Genomic DNA, 25,074 nt, shown 5'->3' with positions numbered 1-25,074 from the left:
TATGTTGAAGATGATCATCACTGCAAATTAGCTCATAAGGGTGTCTTCAGAATATCAATGGTCCCTGAGTCTTAAGACCAGAACCGCTAGGGCTAGAGTGATAGTATAGTAGGTAGGGTCTTACCTTGCAAAGAACAGACCCAAGTTCAATCCCAAGCACCCCATATGGTTCCCCAAGCATGGTTAAAAGTAATTCCTGGTCACAAAACCAGGAATAATACCTGAGCACTGCCAGGTGTGGCTCAAAGGGCAAACATACAAACAAGCAAAAAATATTAAAACAGTTGTGTTGGGGATGCAGCTCCGTGATGGCTCACTTGCCTTGTACATGTGAAATCCAGGGTTCAATCCCTAGCACTTGAAATAAAATAATGATTAGAAAAGCTATAAAAAGTTCCCTTTGGAAGATAATATTTTCTTTCATTGTCTAAGTTCTTAACTCATTTGTAAAATTATAATATAGCAATAAAAAATTTAAAGCATTGGGGCCGGCGAGGTGGCGCTAGAGGTAAGGTGTCTGCCTTGCAAGCGCTAGCCAAGGAAGGACTGCAGTTCGATCCCCCAGTGTCCCATATGGTCCCCCCCAAAAAAAAAAAATTTTAAAGCATCAATAGTTCTCTTTCTTTTTTTTTTCTTTTTTATTTTCGGGCCACACCCATTTGATGCTCAGGAGTTACTCTTGGCTATGAGCTCAGAAATTGCCCCTGGCTTGGGGAGACCATATGGGACGCCGGGAGATCAAACCGCTGTCTTTCCTTGGATAGCGCTTGCAAGGTATACACCTTACCTCTAGCGCCACCTCGCCGACCCCCAATGATTCTCTTTCATCTCTCACCCTATTCCATCTCTCTTTCTCTCTCCTCACCCACCTCAAGAAGCTCCTAATGTGTTTTAATTTGAAAAAAAAATTTTTTTCTAAGTGTTTTATAATAAACCAACATCCTTGTTTTAGTTTGAAAAAAAAAAAAAAAAGAAGCTCCTAATGAATACCTTCAACCAACAGCCTAAAATATAAATGAAAGAATGCAGGGAGCAATAATATAGTGGGTACAATATTTACTTAGTAACTAAAAAGTATATATATTACCTTTCCTATAGAAACTCCATTGCTCAGTATGTACCAAGTATCTACTATCCAAATAGTAGATCTGGAGACAGTTCTCATAGCAGTGTTTCAAATAAATGAAAAAAAAATTATAGAGTAAGAATCTTACCATTTTGAAACTCCTAAGAAATTAATGGGTCTGGTCTTTTAAGCATCAATTGCTAATATCACAGAAAGGAAAAAAAATCAGGTAGCATGGACCTCCTGATGGAATAACACATTACCATCCATGAAAAAATCTCTCCCCAACCACCCTCCTACCACCACAGTAAACCAAATCAAAATCTCATCAAAATAAAAAAAAAATAAAAAAAAATAAAGGAAAACAAGTTAAAGTAAAACATGGAACTGTAATCAGCAAAATCCACATGCATGGAAGCAATGTAAACATCCAGGTTTCCCAAAAAAATAGTAATAAAAGTGGACATAAATGGTCCATAACCTAAAGATAAGGTGAAGAAGAGAATAGTAATTTCACGGGGCCGGGCGGTGGCGCAAAGAGGTAAGGTGCGTGCCTTGCCTGCGCTAGCCTTGGACGGACCGCGGTTCGATCCCCCGGCGTCCCATATGGTCCCCCAAGCCAGGAGCGACTTCTGAGCGCATAGCCAGGAGTAACCCCTGAGCGTTACCGGGTGTGGCCCAAAAACCAAACAAAAAAAAAAAAAAAAAAAAAGAATAGTAATTTCACAAAGAAACCTAAGATTTGTATTCAATATGGCTAATCCTACTAAATTATGAGTTTGCACAGACAAATAAGAAAATAATACACCCATCAGATAAGGAGCTAATATCCAAAATATACAAGGTACTAACAGAACTTAACAAGAAAAAAAAAAAAAAACATCTAACCCCATCAAAAAAAAGAAGAGAAGAAATGAACAGACACTTCCTCAAAGAAGAAATACAAATGGCTAAAAGACACATGAAAAAAAGTTCTACATCACTAATCATCAGGGAGATGCAAATCAAGACAACAATCAGGTACCGTCTCACACCACAGAGACTGGCACACATCACAAAGAACAGAACAATCAGTGCTGGCCAGGATGTGGAGATAAAGGAACACTCATTCACTGCTGGTGGGAATGCTGTCTAGTCCAGTCTTTATGGAAAACAATATGGAGATTCCTCAAAAAACTGGACATTGAGCTCCATATGATCCAGCTATACCACTCCTAGAGATATACCTTAGGAACACAAAATACAAAATGAATACAAAATACAAAAGCAATACAAAAATACAATTCAAAAATCCCTTCCTCACACCTATATTGATTGCAGCACTATTTACAATAGCTAGACGCTGGAAACAACCAAGATGCTCTTCAACAGATGAATGGCTAAAGAAACTGTGTACATATACACAATGGAATATTATGCAGCCAGAAGGAGAGATGAAGTCTTAATATTTTCCTATACATGGATGTACATGGAATCTATTACGCTGAATGAAATAAGTCAGAGGGAGAGAGATAGACGCAGAATAATCTCACTAATCTATGGGTTTTAAGAAAAATTAAGGACATTATTGTAATAATGCCCAGAGACAATAGAGATGAGGGCCAGAAGGACCAGCTCACAATATGAAGCTCACCACAGAGTAGTGGTGAAGTTAGGGAAATAACTACTCTAACAACTATCATGACAATCATAATGAGTGAGAGAAGTAGAATGCCTGTCTCAAATACAGGCAAGGGTTGGGAAGGGGGAGGCAATGGTGGTGGGGATGTTGCACTGGTGAATTTGGTGGTGTTCTGTTTCTGACTGAAACCCAACCACAATCATGCTTGTAATCATGGTGCTTAAAGATTTTATATATTAAAAAAAGAAAATTCATAAAAAGATGTTACTTTGCTTTTAATGACTGAAACCCAACTACAAACATGTTTGTAATCATGGTGCTTAAATAAAATTATTTAAAAAAAAGAAAAGAATACTTCTTTCCACTACTTCAACTGATCAAAAGACATCAAAGATGATAAATCAAGTCTAGTTCTAAAAAGAAATAAAAGAAGTAAACTTGTCATAAAGCACCTTTACTCTTATATGCTAATTAAGCAAGTGTAAGCCACAAAGGACTAATATTAAGAAAATAAAGAAAATACAGATTCATAGAACTTAAAATAACTTTCCATATTCTATCTCTATGGTTTTCATCATTCTGATTAGGAAGTGTCTTAAGAGGTTTTTTTTTTGTTTTGTTTTGTTTTTGTTTTTGGGTAACACCTGGCAGCACTCAGGGGTTACTCCTGGCTCTACGCTCAGATATCGCTCCTGACAGGCTCGGGGACCATATGGGATGCCAGGATTCAAACCACAATCCTTATATATGCAAGGCAAATGCCCTACCACCATGCTATCTCTCTGGCCCCAGCTTGGAGAATTTTTATCTGAATCTCTTTTAGCTGGTACCCTTCAGGCATCTATGATGTGGATACAAGCAACTCCCAGTTCTGGGAACCAGTTATTTTAATGCTAGCTACTTCACTCTTGTTAGACCATAAAAAGGTGATTTAATTTTTTCTTGTTTTTGTTTTGTATTTGGCAGTGTGCAGTGCATGTGGCACTATGCTCAGGGATTAGTCCTGATCGGCTCAGGGGACCAAAGAGGGTACTAGAAAATAAGTCTGAAATAAATAAGTCTGGATTGGACACATGCAAGGCAAATAAATGCCTTAAGGATTGATTGTACTGGGCCCGGAGAGATAGCACAGTGGCGTTTGCCTTTCAAGCAGCCAATCCAGGACCAAAGGTGGTTGGTTCAAATCCCGGTGTCCCATATAGTCCCCCGTGCCTGCCAGGAGCTATTTCTGAGCAGACAGCCAGCAGTCACCACTGAGCACCGCCGGGTGTGGCCCAAAAACCAAAAAAAAAAAAAAAAAAAAAATGATTGATTGTACTAAAATAACTACAGCCCCCTCTTTTTTTTTTTTTTTTTTTTTTTTGGCCACACCTGGTGGCACTCAGGAGTTACTCCTGGCTTTGTGATCAGAAATCATCTCTGGCAGCCTCAGGGGACCATATAGAATGCCAGGATTCAAACCGGTGTTCCTCCTGTGTTGGCCCTGCTGCTGTGATATCATTCCGGCCCTGCCTCATTTTTTTTTTAAGTAAGTATCCTATAGGACCCAAGAGCAGGGATGCCTCTGGCCTTCCAAAACAAACTGGATATAAGGCTGTAGGTTTCATTCTTCTTTCTTGTTGCAAACTTTCTCTGCTTTCTAGTCCACAGGGTATCACCTGCTCCTAGGTCAGCAACTCTTCTGTAGCAAATAGCCAGTATGAATTTGAAATTTCTGGGCTTTCTATAATTTGTACCCCAAAAAAGTCCTAATTAAGCAGGAAGCTGCTGCCAAAAGCCAATCAATAAAGGTGAGATTGCCAGAAAAAAATTGAAACTGGCTTAGGAGCATTAGAGAGAACATAGAAAAGTGCAATAGCAAGAGATAATGCAAAAAAGGGAGGAGCAAAAAAAATAGTATGTTGCATAAAGGTGCTTGTCTTGCACATGGCTGACCCAGATTCAGTCCCCAATACCACAAATAGCATCTCAAGCACCTCCAGACATGATCCGTGAGCACAAAGGAAAGAATAAAGTGGGGCCAGAGAGATGACGCAGCAGTAAGGCATTTGCCTGGCACATGGCTGATCCAGGATGGACTACGGTTCGATCCCCCTTCGTCCCATATGGTCCCCCAAGCCAGGAGCGATTTCTGAGCGCATGGCCAGGAATAACCCTTGAGCATCACCAGTGTGGCCTCCCCCCCACCCAAAAAAAAGAATCAAGTCTGAGTATCACCAGGAATGACCCAAAAACAAACAAACTAAAAAAGCAAGAAGAGAATCTCAGTTTTCATAAGATGTTAAGTTTTCATAAGAGATAAGATGTTATCATGAGGGCCAAGAGCAGTAGAACAGCAGGTAAGGCACTTGTCTTGCATGAGACTGACCCAGGTTCTATCCCTGACATGCCATATGGTCCCTTGACCACCACCAGTAGTGATTCCTGAGTGTAGAACAAGGAGTAAGCCCTCATCACCAACAGGTTGTGACCCAAAAACAAATAAGATAATATCATGAGATAGAATATGGGAACATAATGACTAAACATTCAGGAGTGTATGTCTGTTTGTGTATGTGTTTGTCAAAGAAAAGAAGAAAAACACTGATCAAGCTATACAAACTATTCAGGTTCACCCACAAAAAAATTGCTCTTCACTAAGTAATGTAGGTAAACAATACTATGCACAAATAGTATGTATTTGGTTTCCTTTGTTTAGTATTTTATTTCATTATAAAATTAAATATCGCTCAGACTCCTTTGGAAGACTACAAACAATACTTGGTTCCTAACTTTCCAAACAGTTTCCATACTAACTTTACCAGGAATGAGAGTCACAGGGTTTGGGTAGATAATTTCAAGAGAGGTATCTGTGAAATCACAGGGTAAATAATAAACAAATGCAGCCAAGTCCCACTTGGGCTGGAAAGGATAATGCACTGGCCATTATGGAAGGGGAGGGAGAAGGCACAGCTGGTGGTGCTCAGCAGCTAATGTGTAGTGCTCAGGGGCTGCTCCCAGCAATATATAGTTCCGATCTAGTTTTGGGGACTAAACCCTGGCCTTCTGATGCAAAGCAGGCATTCAACCGTTGAAGTCACCTTTCAGAGCTGATTCCTCATACTTAATCATAGTAAGTTACCAGCAATAAGAACAAAATTAAAAATTAATGGTACAATCATTTCTAAATTCTTTATGAAATTAAGAATTTAATTTTGGGGGCCGGAGAGATAGCATGGAGGTAAGGCATTTGCCTTGCACACAGCTGATTCGAACAGACGGTGGTTCGAATCACTGCATCTCATATAGTCCCCCGTGCCTGCCAGGAGTGATTTCTGAGCATAGAGCCAGGAGTAACCCCTGAGCGCTGCTGGGTGTGACCCAAAAACCAAAAAAAAAAAAAATTTTAATTTGGTAAAGTAAGGACAGTGCAAAAGAGTTAGGAAGAGAGGGGGACATTTGAAAACTAAGTTTGAGGAAATTCATGCTTGAATAAGTAATAAAAAATCAGGTTTCTATTTTAAAATAAAATCTGAGAAATATAATGCTGATTAATTTTTTTTGGAAAAATTCTATATACTTATTGGTCTTCTAAGTGCCAAGAGAAAAATATTGTTCTAAAGTATTTCTGAAGCATATTTTCATTATGAAAGTAACATGTTCAATAGTCACTTTGCTTAAGTCATTTAGAAACATCTTAGCAAAAACACCTATTACAGTGGAAAAATTTACAACAAAGCATTCAATCAAATCAACTAGCAAAAATATAAGTAGGGCAAAATGTCCTAGACATGATAGTAGTTAGAATCATTTTTCTAATTATGAGCTACAAGTTGCAATTCTGGGATTTTAGACAAAGAATCAGGACTGGAGGGGAAAAAAGAGAAAAACTGGAAACAATATAAATGACTGGAAATACACTTAAAAGACAAAAAATAGCATACCCAGTCACTACCATATATGCTCACCAAACCAGCTCCACGGATGCACAACTATTCTTAGAAAATCTGCAAGCCAAGCCACTAAAATTTACATGTACATGGGTCTTCTGCCTGAAACCTCTGGAGTGCCCTCAAAGGTGTGTGTGTGTGGGGGGGGGGGGGGGGGGGAGAAGTAGACTGAATCTCTGTTCTGCCAATTGCATCTACACCTCACAGCGGTCACCAATCCAAGGGCCTAACCACACTGCTTCATGACTAATCTCTGCAGAGACACCAAATCAACAAAAAATTCAGTACAGTTTGTGGAGTCTTCTTCGGGTGGGAACTATACCAGCCTTCCTCCAGCCCCCCACCTGACCCCTGCACTACTGGAAGCCACAGAAGCCACACCCACATCCCACAGTCTGTTATATAAACTCATCAACCCACTTCTACAGATTCTTAAGAAACACCTCCAAATTCCTTGACAAAAATCCCAGTAGGAGCACACCAAATTACATGGGCAAGTATTATAGAAGCCAAATAAGCTCAGTACACAAAAAACAGTAACACAGAAATCACAACTAGAAACCTAGTAAACCCCCAGACAATAACTTAAAGAACTCATATAGCTCTAAATTAAGAGATATAACAGTTATCACATATTTTCTTATATAAAATATTTTTCAATAATTCCATTAACCATACAGTTATAGCAAGTGATATAAAGCAATTCATATTGTCCTAATAATAAAGCAGGCTTAGGGGTGGAGGAAAGTGGAATAAAGGTGGAGGGAAGATTACACTGGTGGTGGGATTGGTGGTAGAACATGAATGTCTGAAATAACTGTATTATGAACAACTTCATATTATAATAAATAAAGGACAAGCAGAAAACAGATATGGTCTAGTAATTCTGTCATCTCAAGTAAGAACTAAATGAGTGCTTGAATCCATTGTAGAAGGCCTGTGACTATCGTGAATTCTGAAAAGTTCACTGACATCTCAGCTGCACGGGAAAGCAAGAGAAAACTGTCTTCCTTATACCTAGGATATAAACCCATAAACACATCTTTTCTGTCCTTCTATCAAATAGAGAAGAAAGCTAACTAGTTTGAAGAGCTGTATAAAAGATAATACAGCATCTCTTTAGTAACTAGCTGCCTTCTATATGACAACAAAGCAAAATGTTTCAAGGGGAAAGAGCATCAGCAAAAGAGAAAACCCTGAAAAACAAGAATTTCTCAACAGATTACCCTAAATCTTAACTGCATATAGTTTTCTCAGAATTATGTTTAAACAACTGGACTTTCATCAATCCATGGTTTTAAACTCACTAGGTCCAGCAGCATGGGTAAAGACCCTCTGCAGGAATTTTCAATATCCTAGCCAAGATGTTATTACACAGCAGACTTCAAGAGTCCTAAAAAAAAAAAATAATACTTCATTTCTCACACCCTCCTATACTTTGTTTTCCCCAAATACATAAATTACAGGTCCCTTCCTTGTTTAGAAGCACAAAAGGCATACAAATGAAGTGTGAGGCTAATTTATCCAAAGCATAACCTTCCTAACAAACACATTTTTAAAAGAAGGGGGGGTTGGGAAAGCAGTTGAACCAAAATTACAGGCTGTCATGACATCTCAGTATCAAAAACTGAATACCTGGTTCTACAGGAGAGTACAGTTCTTATTCACAATCTCGTTACTAAGCAACTGGAACAATAGATATGTGAGCTTTCGGGAAGCCAGCACAGTGGGAGTGGGGGCTCCATGGAAAGAAAAGCGGGTAACTCTTTGCTCTGAAAATCTTTATCTTAGAATAATTTCAATGTAAAGTCAAAAAAGAAGCAACTATTTAAAAGGTCAAATCTTAAGATTTAAGCCCATTAAAGTCAAGGAAAGAACATGCTACCATGCATCATTTAATGTAATTTCAGTTTGAGTGTATTTCAAAATTCTCATCTAATTAGCAATGATGATTTCCTTACTGTATTTCCTTTGTGGTCCCCGTCTTTCATTCATCCTCCCTAGGGAAGAACCTTTTACTATTTTTCAAATTTACTTTCTGATTAAAAAAAAAAACAACAAAACATTTTAGCCCTCTTTAATCCATTTCTTTGTTTACAGAAGCTATAAAAAAAAAACTGCTTGCAGTTGTTTCATGTTGCCTCAGCTTTGAACTGAAAACACTCTTGAGCATCAAACTTTGTCTTTGAAGAGAATAGTCCCTCAAACAGAGCCAAACACTTTCCCAGCCACTCCCTGAAGTTCAGAGGACCAGAGCTTTTCAAATGTCAAGTCTTTTTCCAAGTCAGATTTGACAATGGAACAAGCTCTAGAACAATGTTTCTCAATTGGTGGGGTGTCCCAACGTACCCCTTGGGCATTATCTAAACTAGACCTGGAAAGGACTGAAGAGCAGGTTACAAGTTTAGGAAAGATTATCTTACTGGCTGCAATGCCAATAAAACTCCAAAAGCAACCTTCTCTAAATACCAATTCCATCACAGGCTGCTTCTCACTATCCACTCTAACACCCATCTACCTTCCTACTTCCTGAAGGATGCTAAATTAGTTAGTAAATAAAGAAAAACTGAAAGAAAAAGTCTTGGAATAATTTTTCTAAGACAAAGCCAAGTAACTGTCATGTTTTATATGCCCAAGATGTCTCCAGATATTGATAAGCCTGTATTTAAGAAGAGGAATTCCGAGAAAAGTAGAAATTTCAATACTGAAATTAAAGAAGCAAAATATCTCAGCCAAAAATAGCACAGGAAAATTACAAAATCATTCACGCTTTAGGATTCCAAATATAATGACTTTCTGTCTCTGAAGAAATCTCTGAGTCGCATTGGGAAGGAGGAGGCTTTTGGGGTCTCCTGCTTTTAATTAAATTTAATTTCTAAAATTCTATTCTCATCTTGCTTTTTTAGTGACAAACAATAAAATGTAGAGTCTTTATAATCACAACAAACCACAAAGCTCAGCTACTTGAAATAAACCAAATAAAGAAAACTGTTTTCTAAAGCAGAAGTAATTATTAATACTATTGGAAACAAAGAAAATGTTATACTTTATACTTATATAATACTTTTCCTGATCAAATTAATTAAGAATTTTAAATGATAGGCTTCAAGGTCTTATCTGCCTATATTTTCCATGGGTGGCAATATCACCATCCTCAAATATGAAACTGTTCTAAAAATGTTTCTCCAGAGACTTCAATTGTTAAGACTTCTATACACCACAGCTCAGCTAAGAAGGAGGAGAGTGCAGAGATTATGAAGGTCAGAGCTTTACTCTGAAAATAGTCATAAAACAAGTTGACTGGTGACACAACCCTGAGTCCAGGGCTGACATGTACACAGGGAGCCCCTTAAGCTGGCAGAGAGCTTCTAAGACTTATCAAAAAATGAAAAACCAACCACACCGGAGCAAGAGCTGCCAATTTAAGAGGGGGCCATAGTAAAATCTGGCTGATGGGCTAGTATAGTCCCAAGTGAAAGAAAACTGCATGGACGTATGTGTTCAGCTCTCAGCTGAATGGTTGAAAATTTGGCAAGACCCGTGTCTCTTTTTTTTTTTTTTTTTTGGTTTTTGGGCCACACCCGGCGGTGCTCAGGGGTTACTCCTGGCTGTCTGCTCAGAAATAGCTCCTGGCAGGCACGGGGGACCATATAGGACACCGGGATTCGAACCAACCTCCTTTGGTCCTGGATCGGCTGCTTGCAAGGCAAACACCGCTGTGCTATCTCTCCGGGCCCAAGAGCCATGTCTCATAAGATTTGAGATAATCGAGCCACAGAAGCTTCCTAGGTGAACTTCAGCCGATTTACAACCATATGCAAGCAAAGCCAGGCACCAAACTCTGAACCCCGTAATCACCTGGTCCTTCAAGCATCACTGGGCAGAATGTTAGAAAATCCAACCACTGTCAAGTATATCCCTGAAGGGCACTGAGCACCACCAGCATGATCTAAGTAATCTCAGCACCACAGAGCCCAAGAAGCACCTCATCTTTGGGTCCTGGTATTGAACTGCTGGGATACCAGTATATCACCAGGAGGGGCCCCAAAATCCCCCAAAAATGCAAAGTAAAGAATATTGTATATATTTAATAATAAATTCTCTCTAAAGGAAAATACATACATTAAATGCATTAATTTTATGTGCAAGCACCACTAGGAGTTATTCCTGAGTGTAGAGTCAGGAGTAAACCCTGAGTACTGCTAGGTGAGGCCCCAAAACCAACAACAACAACAACAATAATGATAACAATAAAAAATTAAAAGATAATGTAAAAATCCCACCTCATAAGAAAAACTGAGATCAAAGAGTAGATCGAAGATTTTACCTCATATGTCCCTTTGAATATTTTGCTATGTGAGTGTATTGCTTATTTAAAAAAAAATAGAGGGGCTAAAAAGTAGTACAGTTGGGGCCCGGGCAGTGGCGCTAGAGGTAAGGTGCCTGCTTTGCCTGGCGGACCTCGGTTCGATCCCCCGGCGTCCCATATGGTCCCCCAAGCCAGGAGCAACTTCTGAGCGCATAGCCAGGAGTAACCTCTGAGTGTCACCGGTTGTGGCCCAAAAACAAAAAACAAACAACAAAAGAAAAGTAGTGCAGTTGTTATGGTGCATGCCTGGAATGATCCCAACTCAGGTTCCCAATTCTTAATGACAAGTGGTCCACTAGCATCACAGGTACAGCTCTTGGAGACCCAAACACAAGCAGGATGGTGTGGGTATCCCCAATATTGCAGGATTCGAGCAGTATCATATACTTAGACTGTTCCCCTAAAATGATGGCCTGATAGACCATATAATTCTTGCTAGCACATAATCCCCAGAGCATCACTGTGGTATAGGTAATACCTAGCACCACAAGAACCAAGCAGACCTTTGAGCCCTTACATTGACCCCCAGGCCTACTTAGTCAAGAACTGTTGGGATAAACCTCTGGACCTCTTAAACAACACTTGGGAGACCCACCACACACACGTACACAAGAACTGTTGGGATAAACCTCCGGACCTCCTAAACAACACTTGGGAGACCCACCACACACACACACACACACACACACACACACACACACACACACACACACACACCTTCCATACCAAATCAATTCAAAGACCACAGTACTTACTTGGAATAACTCAGGGGAGAAAGAAGTTAAATCACACCACACACACACACACACACACACACACACACACACACACACCTTCCATTCCAAATAAATTCAAAGAACACTTGGAATAACTCAGGGGAGAAGGAAGTTAAATAAAAAAGTACTTTTTTGGGGAACCGGAGTAAAGCATGGAGGTAAGGCATTTGCCTTACATGTAGGACGGCAGTTTGAATCCCGGCATCCTATATGGTCCCCCGAGCCTGCCAGGAGCGATTTCTGAGTGTAGAGCCAGAAGTAACCCTTGAGCATTGCCAGTGTGACCCAAAACCACATTGCCACATCCAGCAATGCTCAGGGGTTACTCCTGGCTCTGCACTCAGGAATCACTCCTGGTGGTATTATATGGGATGTCTAGGATTGACTTGGGTCACCCGCATGCAAGCCATGTAAGTGCTCCAGCTGCTGTACTATGGCCTCAACCTTCAAAAAACTTATTTTAGAAATGAATGCTGTTATTCTCTAATATACATCACTACTAAAGGCCAGCCAAGCATTGCCAGTTGTGTCTGTAGTGCATGTCTTACCACTGTGTAAGCAATTCTTTCCTAAAATGTCAGAAATTTACACTGTCATTTTAATTATGAGATACTTAGGTATTTTCTTCATAAAAATAGAAAATTTAAGCAAATCCCTAAATGTAAGTATAGAAAAGGTCCACAAATTTCCAAAGTGTAGAATTTAAAGTAGCATGTTAGCACTACAATTAAGACAGATATAAACACACAAATATACTCTATATGAAGCAACAACATATTTACTTTGCCCTTTATTTCTTTCTAGTGCAACCACAACACACAATTATCAAGTACAGGACAAAAGAAATAGATCAATGACTGACATGGACAAGCCCTGTGTTCTGTTTCCTGTCCTATACAATCTCCTGAGCATTGACCACTGCTGGACCCCAGGCCAAGTAAGGAAATTCCCTCAAAATAAATACCAAGTACATGACAATTTTTAAGAAAAAGAATGGTGAAAACTGGTACATAAGGGCAAATTGATGACTATCTTCCTAAAAAGTTAAACAGCTGACACATAATCCCAAGTACCCCTCAGAGTCTCTGAGTAATGAATGATCATACTCTATACGTGATCTCTGAGTACTTGGCAGGAATAAGCCCTGTGACCCAAAAACAAACAAATAAACAAAAAACCCACAAAACTGAAATTGGTAATAAATCAAACAGGAAGGAAAGAAAGAGTACCTGGCAGATGGGATGAGGTTCAGTATCCCATTGAGAATATAATCGAATTCTGCGTGCTCCTGCGCAACAAGTGCCACCAGACTCTCACAGCAGGCTGTTCGAACCACCACGCTGTCACTACAACACTTCTCCCACAGCAGGTTCAATGCAGGAGTCTGCAATCAAATCAGTGATTAAATGCAATAACAGTCCTCGCCATCCATTCTTCAAAGTGTCATTTGTTCACAGCAGACTAGCATTCTTACTAATACTGATGCTGTTTGTTACTACCCCATTACAGAATAAACTAAAAAGAAATCATGGATCTGTATCAATATAACAATTCCTCTTGTCACAACTTGGTTACAAAGACAGACAGGGGTAGGACCCAAGTTTAATCAACATGACAAACTTAACAGAGATCAAAACCAAGACTTTGTTGTAGAGCAATATTCTGGCCAAGCTATTTAGGCAGACACCAACAATCTCTCTACAACAGTTAGTCTAAGCTGAACTCCAAATTCATACCTATTTTTTAAACTATCTGACAGTAAGAGTTTCAGAAAACATTCAGGTTCTAACCAATCACTCCCTCCTATTCCAATTTATTGATGCCAATGTGGACCTATAGGAAAGAGAATATACTAGGGCAGGCTACCAAAAAACTGATTGTTTAATGCCTGTCTGGCAACAAATGCCTACTCAGTCTCTTTTCTCCAAAAAAAAGTATGTGACCTTGCCCTTCTCTTCAATTGTGAATCTACTGTCTTTAATAAGAAAGCACATGGAAGATCCATAATAAATTTAAGTTATTTTAAAATTCTTTATTTAAAAAAATTTTTTTAAATGCAGAAGTTCAGATTTTCGTAATTTTCAATTACCCAGGACCCCAATCACTTTTAACAAATCTATATTTGATGTGTTATGGGTTAAGTTCATATGAATTTATACACAGTTCTGGAGTAAAAGGTTATATTGTACCATTTTTAAATATACAGAGAAGCCACTCCCTCTGATGCTCAGCAGCCATGCTTGTGAACTCGGAACAACAATACAGAGTAGGGAACCACCTGGGTCAAACCTGATAGTGCAGCTCCAGAAATTAAATTCGGCCTCACACATAGTAGGCATGCCTCTGTCACTTGACATACCTCCTGCTGTTTATTCATGTGCATTTTTCCCCAGGTTTGGGGTTAAACCCCGAAGCGATACTACTATACTATCTTTCCAGCCCCCTCCTGTGCATTTGGGGGGGTCTAAAACTGGCAGCAATCAGTGGTTACTCCTAACTTTGTGCTCAGAAATCACCCCTGGCGGGGCCAGAGAGATAGCATGGAGATAAGGCATTTGCCTTGCATGCAGAAGGTCATTGGTTCGAACCCCGGCATCCCATAATGTCCCGAGCCTGTCAGAAGCTATTTCTGAGCACAGAGCCAGGAGTAGCCTCTGAGCACTACCTGGTGTGACCCAAAAGCCAAAAGAAAAAAAAGAAGAAAGAAAAAAGGGAAGGAGGGAGGAGAATTCACCCCTGGCAGTCTGGGGGGCGGGGGGGGGGGGCCATATGCCTGAGAATTGAACCACCATCTCCTGCATTGGTCACATGGAAGGCAAATGCTCTCCCACTGTGCTATCTCTGCCCCCAACTTCGTATGCATTTTTAAGAAAATACAATTAAGTTATTCTTTCTTTCTTGTGACATTAGAAAAGATATAATTTGGAGAAAAATATCAAAATTATCAAGTCAAAAAAATTAAAAATAATAAAATAATAAAATTCTCAACTTTCATATATTGTACTCACTTCCTAATGCAACTGACTCTGGGAGCCTTTTCAACCATATTATGTTCATATTGTACAACTAGACATTTTGGGGGTACAATCAGCAGTATTCAAGGACTATTCCTAGCTGCTCAGTGAAGAAAGTGAAGGGGGAGGCAAAAAGGACTCTTTTTGATGCTCAGAGGATCATGTAATTTCAAGCACCAAACCCAGCCTCCTACATGCAAACAGGAGAGCTTGGTTCTTTCAGCTTTTTCCAGCTCAAGAGAACAATATATTTAATAGTCACTGCAAGAAGGAAATATTTACATTCCATTTCTTCTTTCATTTAAAAGGAAATTTTATTCACCTGTATGGTCCATATTAAAAGGTTCTAAATGTCAATACTTCATAATGTAGCCTGGCAAACAAAATAAGTGAATTTTAAAAATGTTGCCTCAGGTAAGAATGTGTCCTTGTAAAAGAAAGCATTCATTTTAAACAGAAGACAAAATATTTAGTTATAGAAAATTGATATTCAATAAATCCTGGCAGTTAAAGTAACACCACTATATCTTTTCAGGGTACATAATGTGATTATCTGCAGTATTAAGATCAGGGCTCTCAGAAATCCTAATTTATATGACTGCATACAAACACCAGATAAATGCCAATTAGGGAAGTATGCCCTCCACTTATTACAGCATGTCAGCAAAGGCTGTAAAGAATGTTAACTTGGAGCAGCTAACCAAAAGGAATGTAAGGCAAAAAAAATCCATTTCTGTTGTTTATATTTAAAAAAATTAATTCAAATAAAATGTATCTCCATCACATATGTTCTGTAGAGTGTTTACCTTAGAGTACATACTTAAACAGAAGTTCCTAACCCTCATATCAAAATATATATTACTAATTAGTGAAAACCTTCTACGCTTCAAATCTTAGCATTCACCAGGAGAACACAAGGTACAGAAATTTTCCTCAAGCTCAGACTGTTATTGTCAAATTTTCCAGCTGAGAGCTAACATTTGGGACTACATAAAGCATGTGAAAGCTCCACCCAAAGTCATATGCCCATTTCTCTACTAAACATAAATATTCCGTCAGAGGTAATCCTAGACAGAACCGTCTCTAAAACAAGCTTATACTCATCACACTCTGATATTTCTCATCAATAAAAAGATTCCGGTGAGAAACTGTGAGTGTTGCCTGTGCGTGTTTTGCCACTATCCTGTCTCCTGAACATTTTGGGAGTGGGCCGAAAAGGGCCCAGGAAAATAGCTCTCCCAGAGGCTCATCCAAGGGCCAGAAAGCCAAGGAACTGTCCGACCATGAAAACCGGCTACCCGCAGTATTCTGCAGAAAGTCAGGTCCCGTTTGTGACGTCAGGCTGGGAAAATCTACGCCTGCCCAGTGGTTACCGACTGTGAGAAACTATGAGTTTTGCCTGTGCGTGTTTTTCCACTGTCCTGTCTCCTGAACCTCTTGGGAGTGTGTCGAAAAGGGCCCAGAAAAATAGCTCTCCCAGAGGCTCCAGAAGAGGACGGATTCGCAGCTGTGTGCTCTTTCTAATGAAAGAACGCCACTGCAACAAGAAGAAAAAAATCACACTAGGAACTGTGCTGGATCACTGAAGCCCGGCATTTCTTTCCCGACTGTCTTCTCTGCTGCGAGCTCAGGCCTAAGATTTGATCCTGTGTGAGGCTTCATCCACGGAGGGCTCCCCTTCCTTGGAGGCGAGTCGACCCGCCCAGAAAGGGCAGAGCCAGAGGAACGTGGCCACACTCATCATTTAGCCAATGAATACCACCACAACATGTAGGAAAACCCACAATACAAGTGTGACAATGGGGAAACAACGCAGGCCAACATCAGACATAAAGAATGAAGATGACACATCTGATGACCAGAAAACAGCCAACCACCTAATCAATCTCTCAGATAGGAGTTTAGACAAGAAATATGGAAGATGCTCAAAGAACTCAAAGAAACCATGGATCGAGTTGAACAGAACACTAATAATAATCAAGAAAATATGAAGACAGAAATCAGAAAACTCAAAACTGAAATAACAGGTCAGATAACAGGCCTGAAAAACTCAGTAAACAAATTGAATGACAAAATGGATAAGCTCTCCAAGAAGGTAACAGAAGCTGAGAATAAAATTAATGTTGTGGAAGATGAGAAAATAACAACTCCATACAGCAGGAGAGATTGGAAAAAAAAAACTTAAAGCAAATGAACAGATAATGGAAAAATTAGTCAAAGAATGCGAACAGATGAAAATAGAAGTCTATGACAAGCTCAATAGAAACAACTTAAGAATCATTGGAGTCCCAGAGACCCAGGAAGAAAATCTCCAGGAAGAATCAACGGTCAAGAACATCATTAAAGAGAAATTTCCAGAGCTAAAGAATATATGCGATCAAATCCTGCATGCCTGAAGAGTACCAACCAATAGAGACCCCAGAAAAAATACCCCAAGACACATCCTAGTCACAATGATGAATCCCACAGATAGAGACAGAATTCTGAAAGCAGCAAGATCAAAAAGGGAAATGATATTCAAGGTAACATCCTTGAGATTTACAGCAAACCTGTCACCAGAAACACTCAAGGCCAGAAAGCAGTGGTGGGATATAGTGACAAAACTCAATGAAATAAATGCTTCGCCTAGAATACTGTACCCAGCAAAACTCACTTTCCGGTTTTACGGAAGAATACATGGTTTCACAGACAAAAACAGCTCAGAAACTTTACAGGCTCAAAACCAGTCTTAAGAGAAAAACTAAAAGACCTAATTTAAGACAAGACTAACCAAAAGACACACCAAATTTCGATATAAAAATGGCATTAAATCCCAGGACAATTCTTTCAATTAGTGGATCAGGCACTTTTGAAATTCTTTTGGAACAATAAACACCCTCAAATAGCCAAAGCAATTATTGGGAAAAAGAATATGGGAGGCATTACTTTCCCCAACTTTAAACTGTACTACAAAGCAATAGTTATCAAAACAGCATGGTATTGGAATAAAGACAGACCCTCAGATCAGTGAAATAGACTTGAGTACTCAGAGAATGTTCCCCAGAAATACAATCATCCAATCTTTGATAAAGGAGCAAGAAGTCCTAAATGGAGCAGGGAAAGCCTCTTCAACAAGTGGTGTTGGCACAACTGGATAGCCACTTGCAAAAAAGCGAACTTAGACCCCCAGCTAACATCATGTATGAAGGTAAAATCCAAATGGATTAAAGACCTAGATATCAGACCCAAAACCATAAGGTATATAGAACAACACGTAGGTATAACACTCCATGACATTAAGACTAAAGACATCTTCAAGGAGGAAACGGCACTCTCCAAGCAAGTGAAAGCAGAGATTAATAGATGGGAATATATTAAGCTGAGAAGCACCTCGAAGGAAATAGTGCCCAGGATACAAGAGCCACCCACTGAGTGGGAGAAACTATTCACCCAATACCCATCAGATAAGGGGCTAATCTCCAAAATATACAGGGCACTGACAGAACCCTACAAGAAAAAAACATCTAATCCCGTCAAAAAATGGGGAGAAGAAATGGACAGACACTTTGACAAAGAAGAAATACAGATGGCCAAAAGACACATGAAAAAATGCTCCACATCACTAATCATCAGGGAGAAGCAAGTCAAAACAATTATGAGGTACCACCTCACACCACAGAGATTGGCACACATCACAAAGAATGAGAACAAGCAGTGTTGGTGGGGATGCGGTGAGACAGGAACTTGTATCCACTGCTGGTGGGAATGCCAACTAGTTCAACCTTTCTGGAGAGCGATATGGAGATTCCTCCAAAAACTGGAAATTGAGCTCCCATATGATCCAGCTATACCACTCCTAGGAATATACCCTAGGAACTCAAAAATACAATACAAAAACCCCTTCCTTACACCTATATTTATTGCAGCACTATTTATCATAGCAAGACTCTGGAAACAACCAAGATGCCCTTCAACAGATGAATGGCTAAAGAAACTGTGGTACATATACACAATGGAATATTATGCAGCCGTCAGGAGAGATGACGTTATAAAATTTTCCTATACATGGATGTACATGGAATCTATTATGCTGAGTGAAATAAGTCAGAGAGAGAGACAAAGACGGAGAATGGTCTCACTCATCTATGGGTTTTAAGAAAAATGAAAGACATGTCTCAACAATTTTCAGAGACAAAAGAGGAGAGGGCTGGACGTTACAGCTGACCTCATGAACCTCACCACAAAAAGTGATGAGTTTAGTTAGAGAAATAACTACATTGCGAACTATCCTAACAATGAGAATATATGAGGGAAATAGAAAGCCTGTCTAGAGTACAGGTGGGGGTGAGGAGAGGAGGAGGGATATTTGGGTCATTGGTGATGGGAATGTTACACTGGTGATGGGGGGTGTCATACGACTGAAACCCACCCACAATCATGTTTGTAACCAAGGTGTTTAAATAAAAAATATTATTTAAAAAAAAATTGCACTTCCATATGACCCAGAAATTCCACTCTGGATATCTACTGCGAGGGTCCAAAAATTCAATACAAAAAGACTTTGACTCCTAAATTTATTACTACATTATTCAGAATAAACAAAATATGGAAACAATGCAAACTTTCAATAAAAATTATTTTAATCCAAAAAAAAAAAAAGATTCCCCTTCCCACTACGTGCATTTCATCTTTTGATTATTTTAACCAGTTTTATAGTTTAAAAAACTTGGGGGAAAAAAGAGAGAGTTTAAAAAATAACAGGTACTAAGCTTCTCACAGTTCAGAATCCTCTCTGGAGTGACCTGAATTGTGCAAAGAACAAAGAATTGTGAATGTGAAACAGCTGGAGCCAACAATTAAAACGAACCTAGAAACAAACCTGGTTTGTGGACTGGTGGATCTTTCCTGAAAAGCTATTTTCTTTTAGGACTGCAGCAATAAGATGACCCACCGCCTAAAAAAAAAACAAAAAACAAAAAAAAACAAAATTAAGAAATACATTCCCTCAGAAGGACATTCCCAGGAGTTGCACTTGAAGGTAATTAATATCACTGCTAATCTTTATGAGTCAATGTCAATTGACAGCAGATAGCATTCCCAATTCACTATGAGTGCGCTACACAGAAGGCATTACATTAGGCACTCAACATGTAAAAATTAGTCTTTCTACCAACCCTCAAGTAAACATTTATCCTAATTTTAAACAGATAATATTAACTGAATTTCATGGATGTTAAGAAAATTGTCAGATCTTCCATTCAAATTGTTGTCAGTATTTAATTTGAAATTGCTTAACCATTAAACCACAAAAAAAATTAAGCTTTCAAATCATCTTTGCATCTAAATAAACTCCATCATGCTTCATCATGCCCTTAATGAACAAGGAGAAAACTTATTTCTGTCCTCAGGCCCAGAGCCTACACCAACATCAACTAAGAGATCTTCCCTCCACCATGACCATTCTCCCTCTTTTAAGTTCAATGACTAGAATTTCTTTACCAGTTTTTTCATTGATTTTGGTTCTTCAATAAGTTTTCAGCCTTATAAATCTCTGATGTGTTCTGCTTTAACCAAAATGCTCCAAACTTAATTTATGACTCCTAAAGGGAAGGTGATTACATACACAATACATTACCTCTTGCCACCTAAAAGTCATTCTCAAGGTTCTTGAGTACTACCACAGACACCTGTCTAAAAGGTAGGAAGCTATTAACATTGACAGCCATTCTGTGTATTCACTAGAAAAAACTTTTTTGGGATGGAGATTGGGTCACACCCAGTGATGCTCAGGAGATCATATGGGATGGAAGGTTTCAAACCCAAGTTGGCTGCATGCAAAGTAAGAGCCCTTGTCTGTACTCTCCAGCAACACACATTGGAAAAAACTGCAACAATTGTTAATCCTGCATTTGGGACCCAGGAATGCAGCAAGGAATACTAGTCAGTTTTGCAAGGTCTCCAAAAGAGATCAAACAAAAAAAAACAGTACTCAGTCCTTCATTTCATATTGTTTATCTCATATTAGAAATGAATTGACACCTCAAAGCTTGATAGTATCAGATTCGAATATAAGTTATTTACTTATAAACTGTTTACTTAAATTTATCGTTTTTTACCTCCTAGCATAGAGAAAGAGTGAAAAGAATTGAAAGTCAATGAGTAGTTTTATTCCTATTTACAAAATATACCACATTTTATTGTTTATAACTGAACTGCATTATGCACTATTATTTTATATACATTGAAAAAAATTAAGCTGCCAATTAATCGATTATGCAATGCTACTTGTACTTTAAATTTGGAGTTTTATTATGAAGAAAGAGCTTTTAGATTTATATAGAAAATCCCGACCAAGTTCACAAATGTGCAGGCACTATAACAACTGCTGCCATCAATTACTAGAAGTAATTCTACTTCAAAGATAAAATGTGTGTAAATCAATGAGATTTGTTGCTAACACTGAGTAGTGGTTACAAAGGACAATAAGTATTTACAGAGGACATAGCGCAATTGGAAGAACCTAATAAAACAAATATGAAACATTCAAAGTATTTTAAAAGCTACCACTGATATTTAGAAAAAGGACGAAAAGAAAACAAATGTAATGCTAAACACTCCTCCACTATCCATCAAATTTATTTTCCCTCATTTATCCTGCTAACAAATAAGAAAAGAACCTACGTTAATTGCAAATTCAAAAATCAGAGGCTAACTCAGTCACTAAAACCAATTACTAAGTTTTCCAAAGTACAACAGTTTAAGTTGACATTGGCAAAAAAAATAAATAAATAAAACTACCTTTCCCTTAACAGCCATACACAAAGGCCATCTCTTGATTATCTAACAAAGTGCATCCAGGTATAGGAAAACAAAACACTGTTGACAGCACCCTCCAAGCCTTCATCATCTTCTTCAAAAGAGCTATATGGTGCACAGATTTTTTTAATCCAATCCAGTCAAATAGAAAGGAATCTTGCATAAGGAGTGTCCTACTCCTCATGGAAGGGTTTCCCACTATCCAGCTAAGTCAATCCTCACAGAAGACATCTCCAAAGCCAACTGTTGACTCTCCAAGATGCTGCATGTTATTAGGTCTTCTGGCAGGCTTCTGCTATCACTGAGCTCTCCTTTCACAAGAAAAGGCAGTCAGCTACACAGTACCTTGATTTACCAGGACACTACTAGTTAGGAGCTGACAGAAAATTGTCTGTTTTAATTTTTAACCATTATAATTTAAAAATCTTAAGCATATAGCAATTTACTGCTTCAATAAGCATATAAGTCAAAAATTTTACTTTAGGGGCCGAAGTTGTGGTGCAAATGGAAAGGAATCTGCTTTGCACGCGCTAGCCCAGGACGAACCAAGTTTTGATCCCCCATTGTCCCATGTGGTTCCCCAAGCCAGGAGTGATTTCTGAGTGCATAGCCATGAGAAACCCCTGAGTGTCACCGGGTGTGGTCAAAAAAAAAATTTTACTTTAGATATATTATTACTGAATGCCATTATTTAAAAAAACATTATTAGCGAAGGCAAGCAATGCACAGGGGTAGAATATGTAACTTTAAAATATTAATCTCTCGTATCAGAGAGATCAAGCAGCATATAAAGCAATTGCCTTACATGCTGCTGTAGCAGGTTGAATCCCCAGCATTCCATATGGTCTCCAGATCATCACAAAAAATGACACCTGAGTACAGAGCCAAGAGTAATACCTGAGAAGACTGGGTATGGCCCAATATTCCAAGATAAATAGATAAATAGATATTAAGTTCTGCTCCCAATAGTTACCTATAAATTAAAAAGAATACTGGTTCGGTGGCCTTCAGGCTAAGCAAGGTTTCATTTTCTTTAAGAAAAAAGAATAGTATAAATAGAAACTGTAGGACCAGAGTGATAGCATAGTGGTAGGGCATTTGCCTTGCAGAGAAACAACCCTAGCCAAACCACATTCAATCCCTGGCAACCCATATGGTCCCCTGAGCCTGCCAGGAGCGATTTCTGAGCACAGAGCCAGAAGTAACCCCTGCGCACTGCCAAATGTGACCCCCCAAAAAAAAATTTGGGCCAGAGATAACTCAGCAGTAGGATGTTTGCCTTGCATGTAGCCGACCCAGGACAGATGGTGGTTCAGATCCTGGCATCTATGGTCACCCGCGCCTGCCCGAAATGATTTCTGAGCACAGAGCCAGAAGTAACCACTGAGTGTCACCAGGTGTAACTCAAAAACTGAAGAAGAAAAAAAAAAAACTGAGATTGGTCATTTGTAAATACTTAATTCCTTCTGCCAAATATAATTTTTTATCTAACTCTCAAAATGTTTAATAAAATAGCAATGTGTTCACGTAAAGGAAATAAAAATATCAAGTGTTTAGGCACAATAGATAGATAAGATTTATAAGATGTACTCTCAGTTTTTTCTCCTTCCCCAAAGTAACCCATGGTTTCTCTCTTTTTTATATATTTCCTCTTAGCAGTCCCTCCTCCTCTCTTTTTCTCTCCCTTCATACAATTCTAAATAAAACTATTTTACTTCAAGATATGTATGTGTATAAATATGTGTGTACATATATAGTTCAATTTAACTAACCCCCAAAAGGATTCCTTTGTTACCATAAAAATACACAAATAGATAAAATTACCTGTGATTGGATAAGAGGATTTGGAAAGTCAAACCTTTTCCTGATATCATCTGACATTTTGCTTCTCTTACATTTATGTATGCAGATTCTGTAACATTCCAAAACAAAGAATATTGTTAGTCCAAAACAGTAATTCAAACAAAATAACTACTACTCAGATAATAGTGAAAAGGAACATATCACGAATGAAAAGAAAATAAAGTTATGCAGGGTAATCCTTGGCATCCCCTTCACTCTTAATAATTTTAATCTTCAAATTCAATAATCAAGAATAAAGGACCAAAGAAATAGCACAACAGATAGGGCATTTGCTTGCACATAGGCGACCCAGATTCAACCCCTGGCATCCCATCTGGTCCCCCAAACCTTTCAGGAGTAACTTCCAAGTGTAGAGCAAGAATAGAATATGTGTTGCTGAGTGTGTCCAAAAAAAGAAAGAAAAGGAAGGAAGAAGGAAGGAATAGTAGTACCTGGGGATTGAACTCAGGCTCTCATATCTAAAGTATGTGCTCCAGCCCTTTGAGTTATCGCCCAAGCTATGAAAATTAATTTTAATAGATCAAAATTTCTTAGAGACAAAGCACCATATTTTCACAAAATTGTTTAAACTATGACTCACTTTGGGCCAAATTTTCATATAAGCACTAATTCAAGTCCTAATCTAAAAGATCAGTGTAAAGCTCAATGAGCTTTTTACCAGGAGGTACAGAAATGACCTATAAATCAGAATAAATCACTTTGTTACCTAAAGGAGCGAGCAAGCAATTAGTCCCAACTTTCAATGCAAATAGCACATTGGACTCTTAAAAGGCTCTCAAAATTTAAAAGGAAAAAAAAAGGACAGAGGAAAGGCAGTTGGAGAGACACAGAACTAACAAGACTGCCTAATGTTACCAATTCACACCGTTTTTATGTAGTACTGAACCCACCTTTACAGTACTCTGAAAAAACAGAATGCTTCAGGTTACCTTTATATCACAGTATAACTTACAAAATTAATATTAGTCCAATAGTTTAGGTTACATTTAAAAAAAATTAAGAGACTGAAAAACTCTCCTGACCTCAAACCTTGAGTCAAACCTGCTGTTTTCTAATTACTTTCCAACCTTACAAAGTTAAGTTCTCAAGACGGATTGTAAATTTCTTCATTAATGTCCAGATCCAACTTTACTCCCTTGTATTTGACATTTCACATCACTGAAACAACTTATTCTAAAATTTTAATCTATGTCCCTATCTTAAAAGAATGGTTAGAACAAGAGACTAAGTGAGAACAGTTAGAACAAGAGACTAAGTGAAATAAGTAGAGAAGTGAATGACTATTATCAGACAGTTTTATTCATTTGTAGAATATGAGGTCAGAGGGGGAACACAATAAAACTCCTCAGAAGCAGAACAGTATGGTAATTAAGGTGCTTGTCTTGCATGCAGGAGGCCAAGGTTCAATCCCTGGAATCCCATATCTAGTATCCCCAGAATCCACCAGGAATGACCTCTGAGGACCAATGGATATGGCCCAAAATCAAACAAAACCAAATCAAAACAAAATAAAACCAAAAAAACTAATTCCCCAATGTAGTGAAAACTCTGACAGTTACTGGAAAGGGAATGGGGTTGTGGAATGGATAAGTAGGGTTGTCATTTTTTGAGGGAGTAGGGAGAGTGCATTGGAACTCTGGT

General features: G+C 38.6%; 1 protein-coding gene across 1 annotated transcript in view; it reads right to left on the bottom strand.

Moving 5' to 3' along the window:
• Window positions 1-23,503, bottom strand: part of FOCAD (focadhesin) — a 326,609-nt gene extending 303,106 nt beyond the window's left edge. Inside the window, 3 exon segments of the mRNA XM_049769400.1 lie at window positions 12,991-13,145; window positions 19,634-19,708; window positions 23,395-23,503. Of these exon segments, the coding sequence (XP_049625357.1) occupies window positions 12,991-13,145; window positions 19,634-19,708; window positions 23,395-23,451 (287 nt within the window). The 5' untranslated portion in view covers window positions 23,452-23,503.
• Between the last annotated feature and the right edge of the window lie 1,571 nt (window positions 23,504-25,074).

The sequence above is a fragment of the Suncus etruscus genome, chromosome 1 (genome assembly GCF_024139225.1).
Source record: "Suncus etruscus isolate mSunEtr1 chromosome 1, mSunEtr1.pri.cur, whole genome shotgun sequence".
NCBI lineage: Eukaryota > Metazoa > Chordata > Mammalia > Eulipotyphla > Soricidae > Suncus > Suncus etruscus.
Note: the sequence above shows the minus strand (reverse complement) of the source record. Positions and strands in the feature narration are given on the sequence as shown.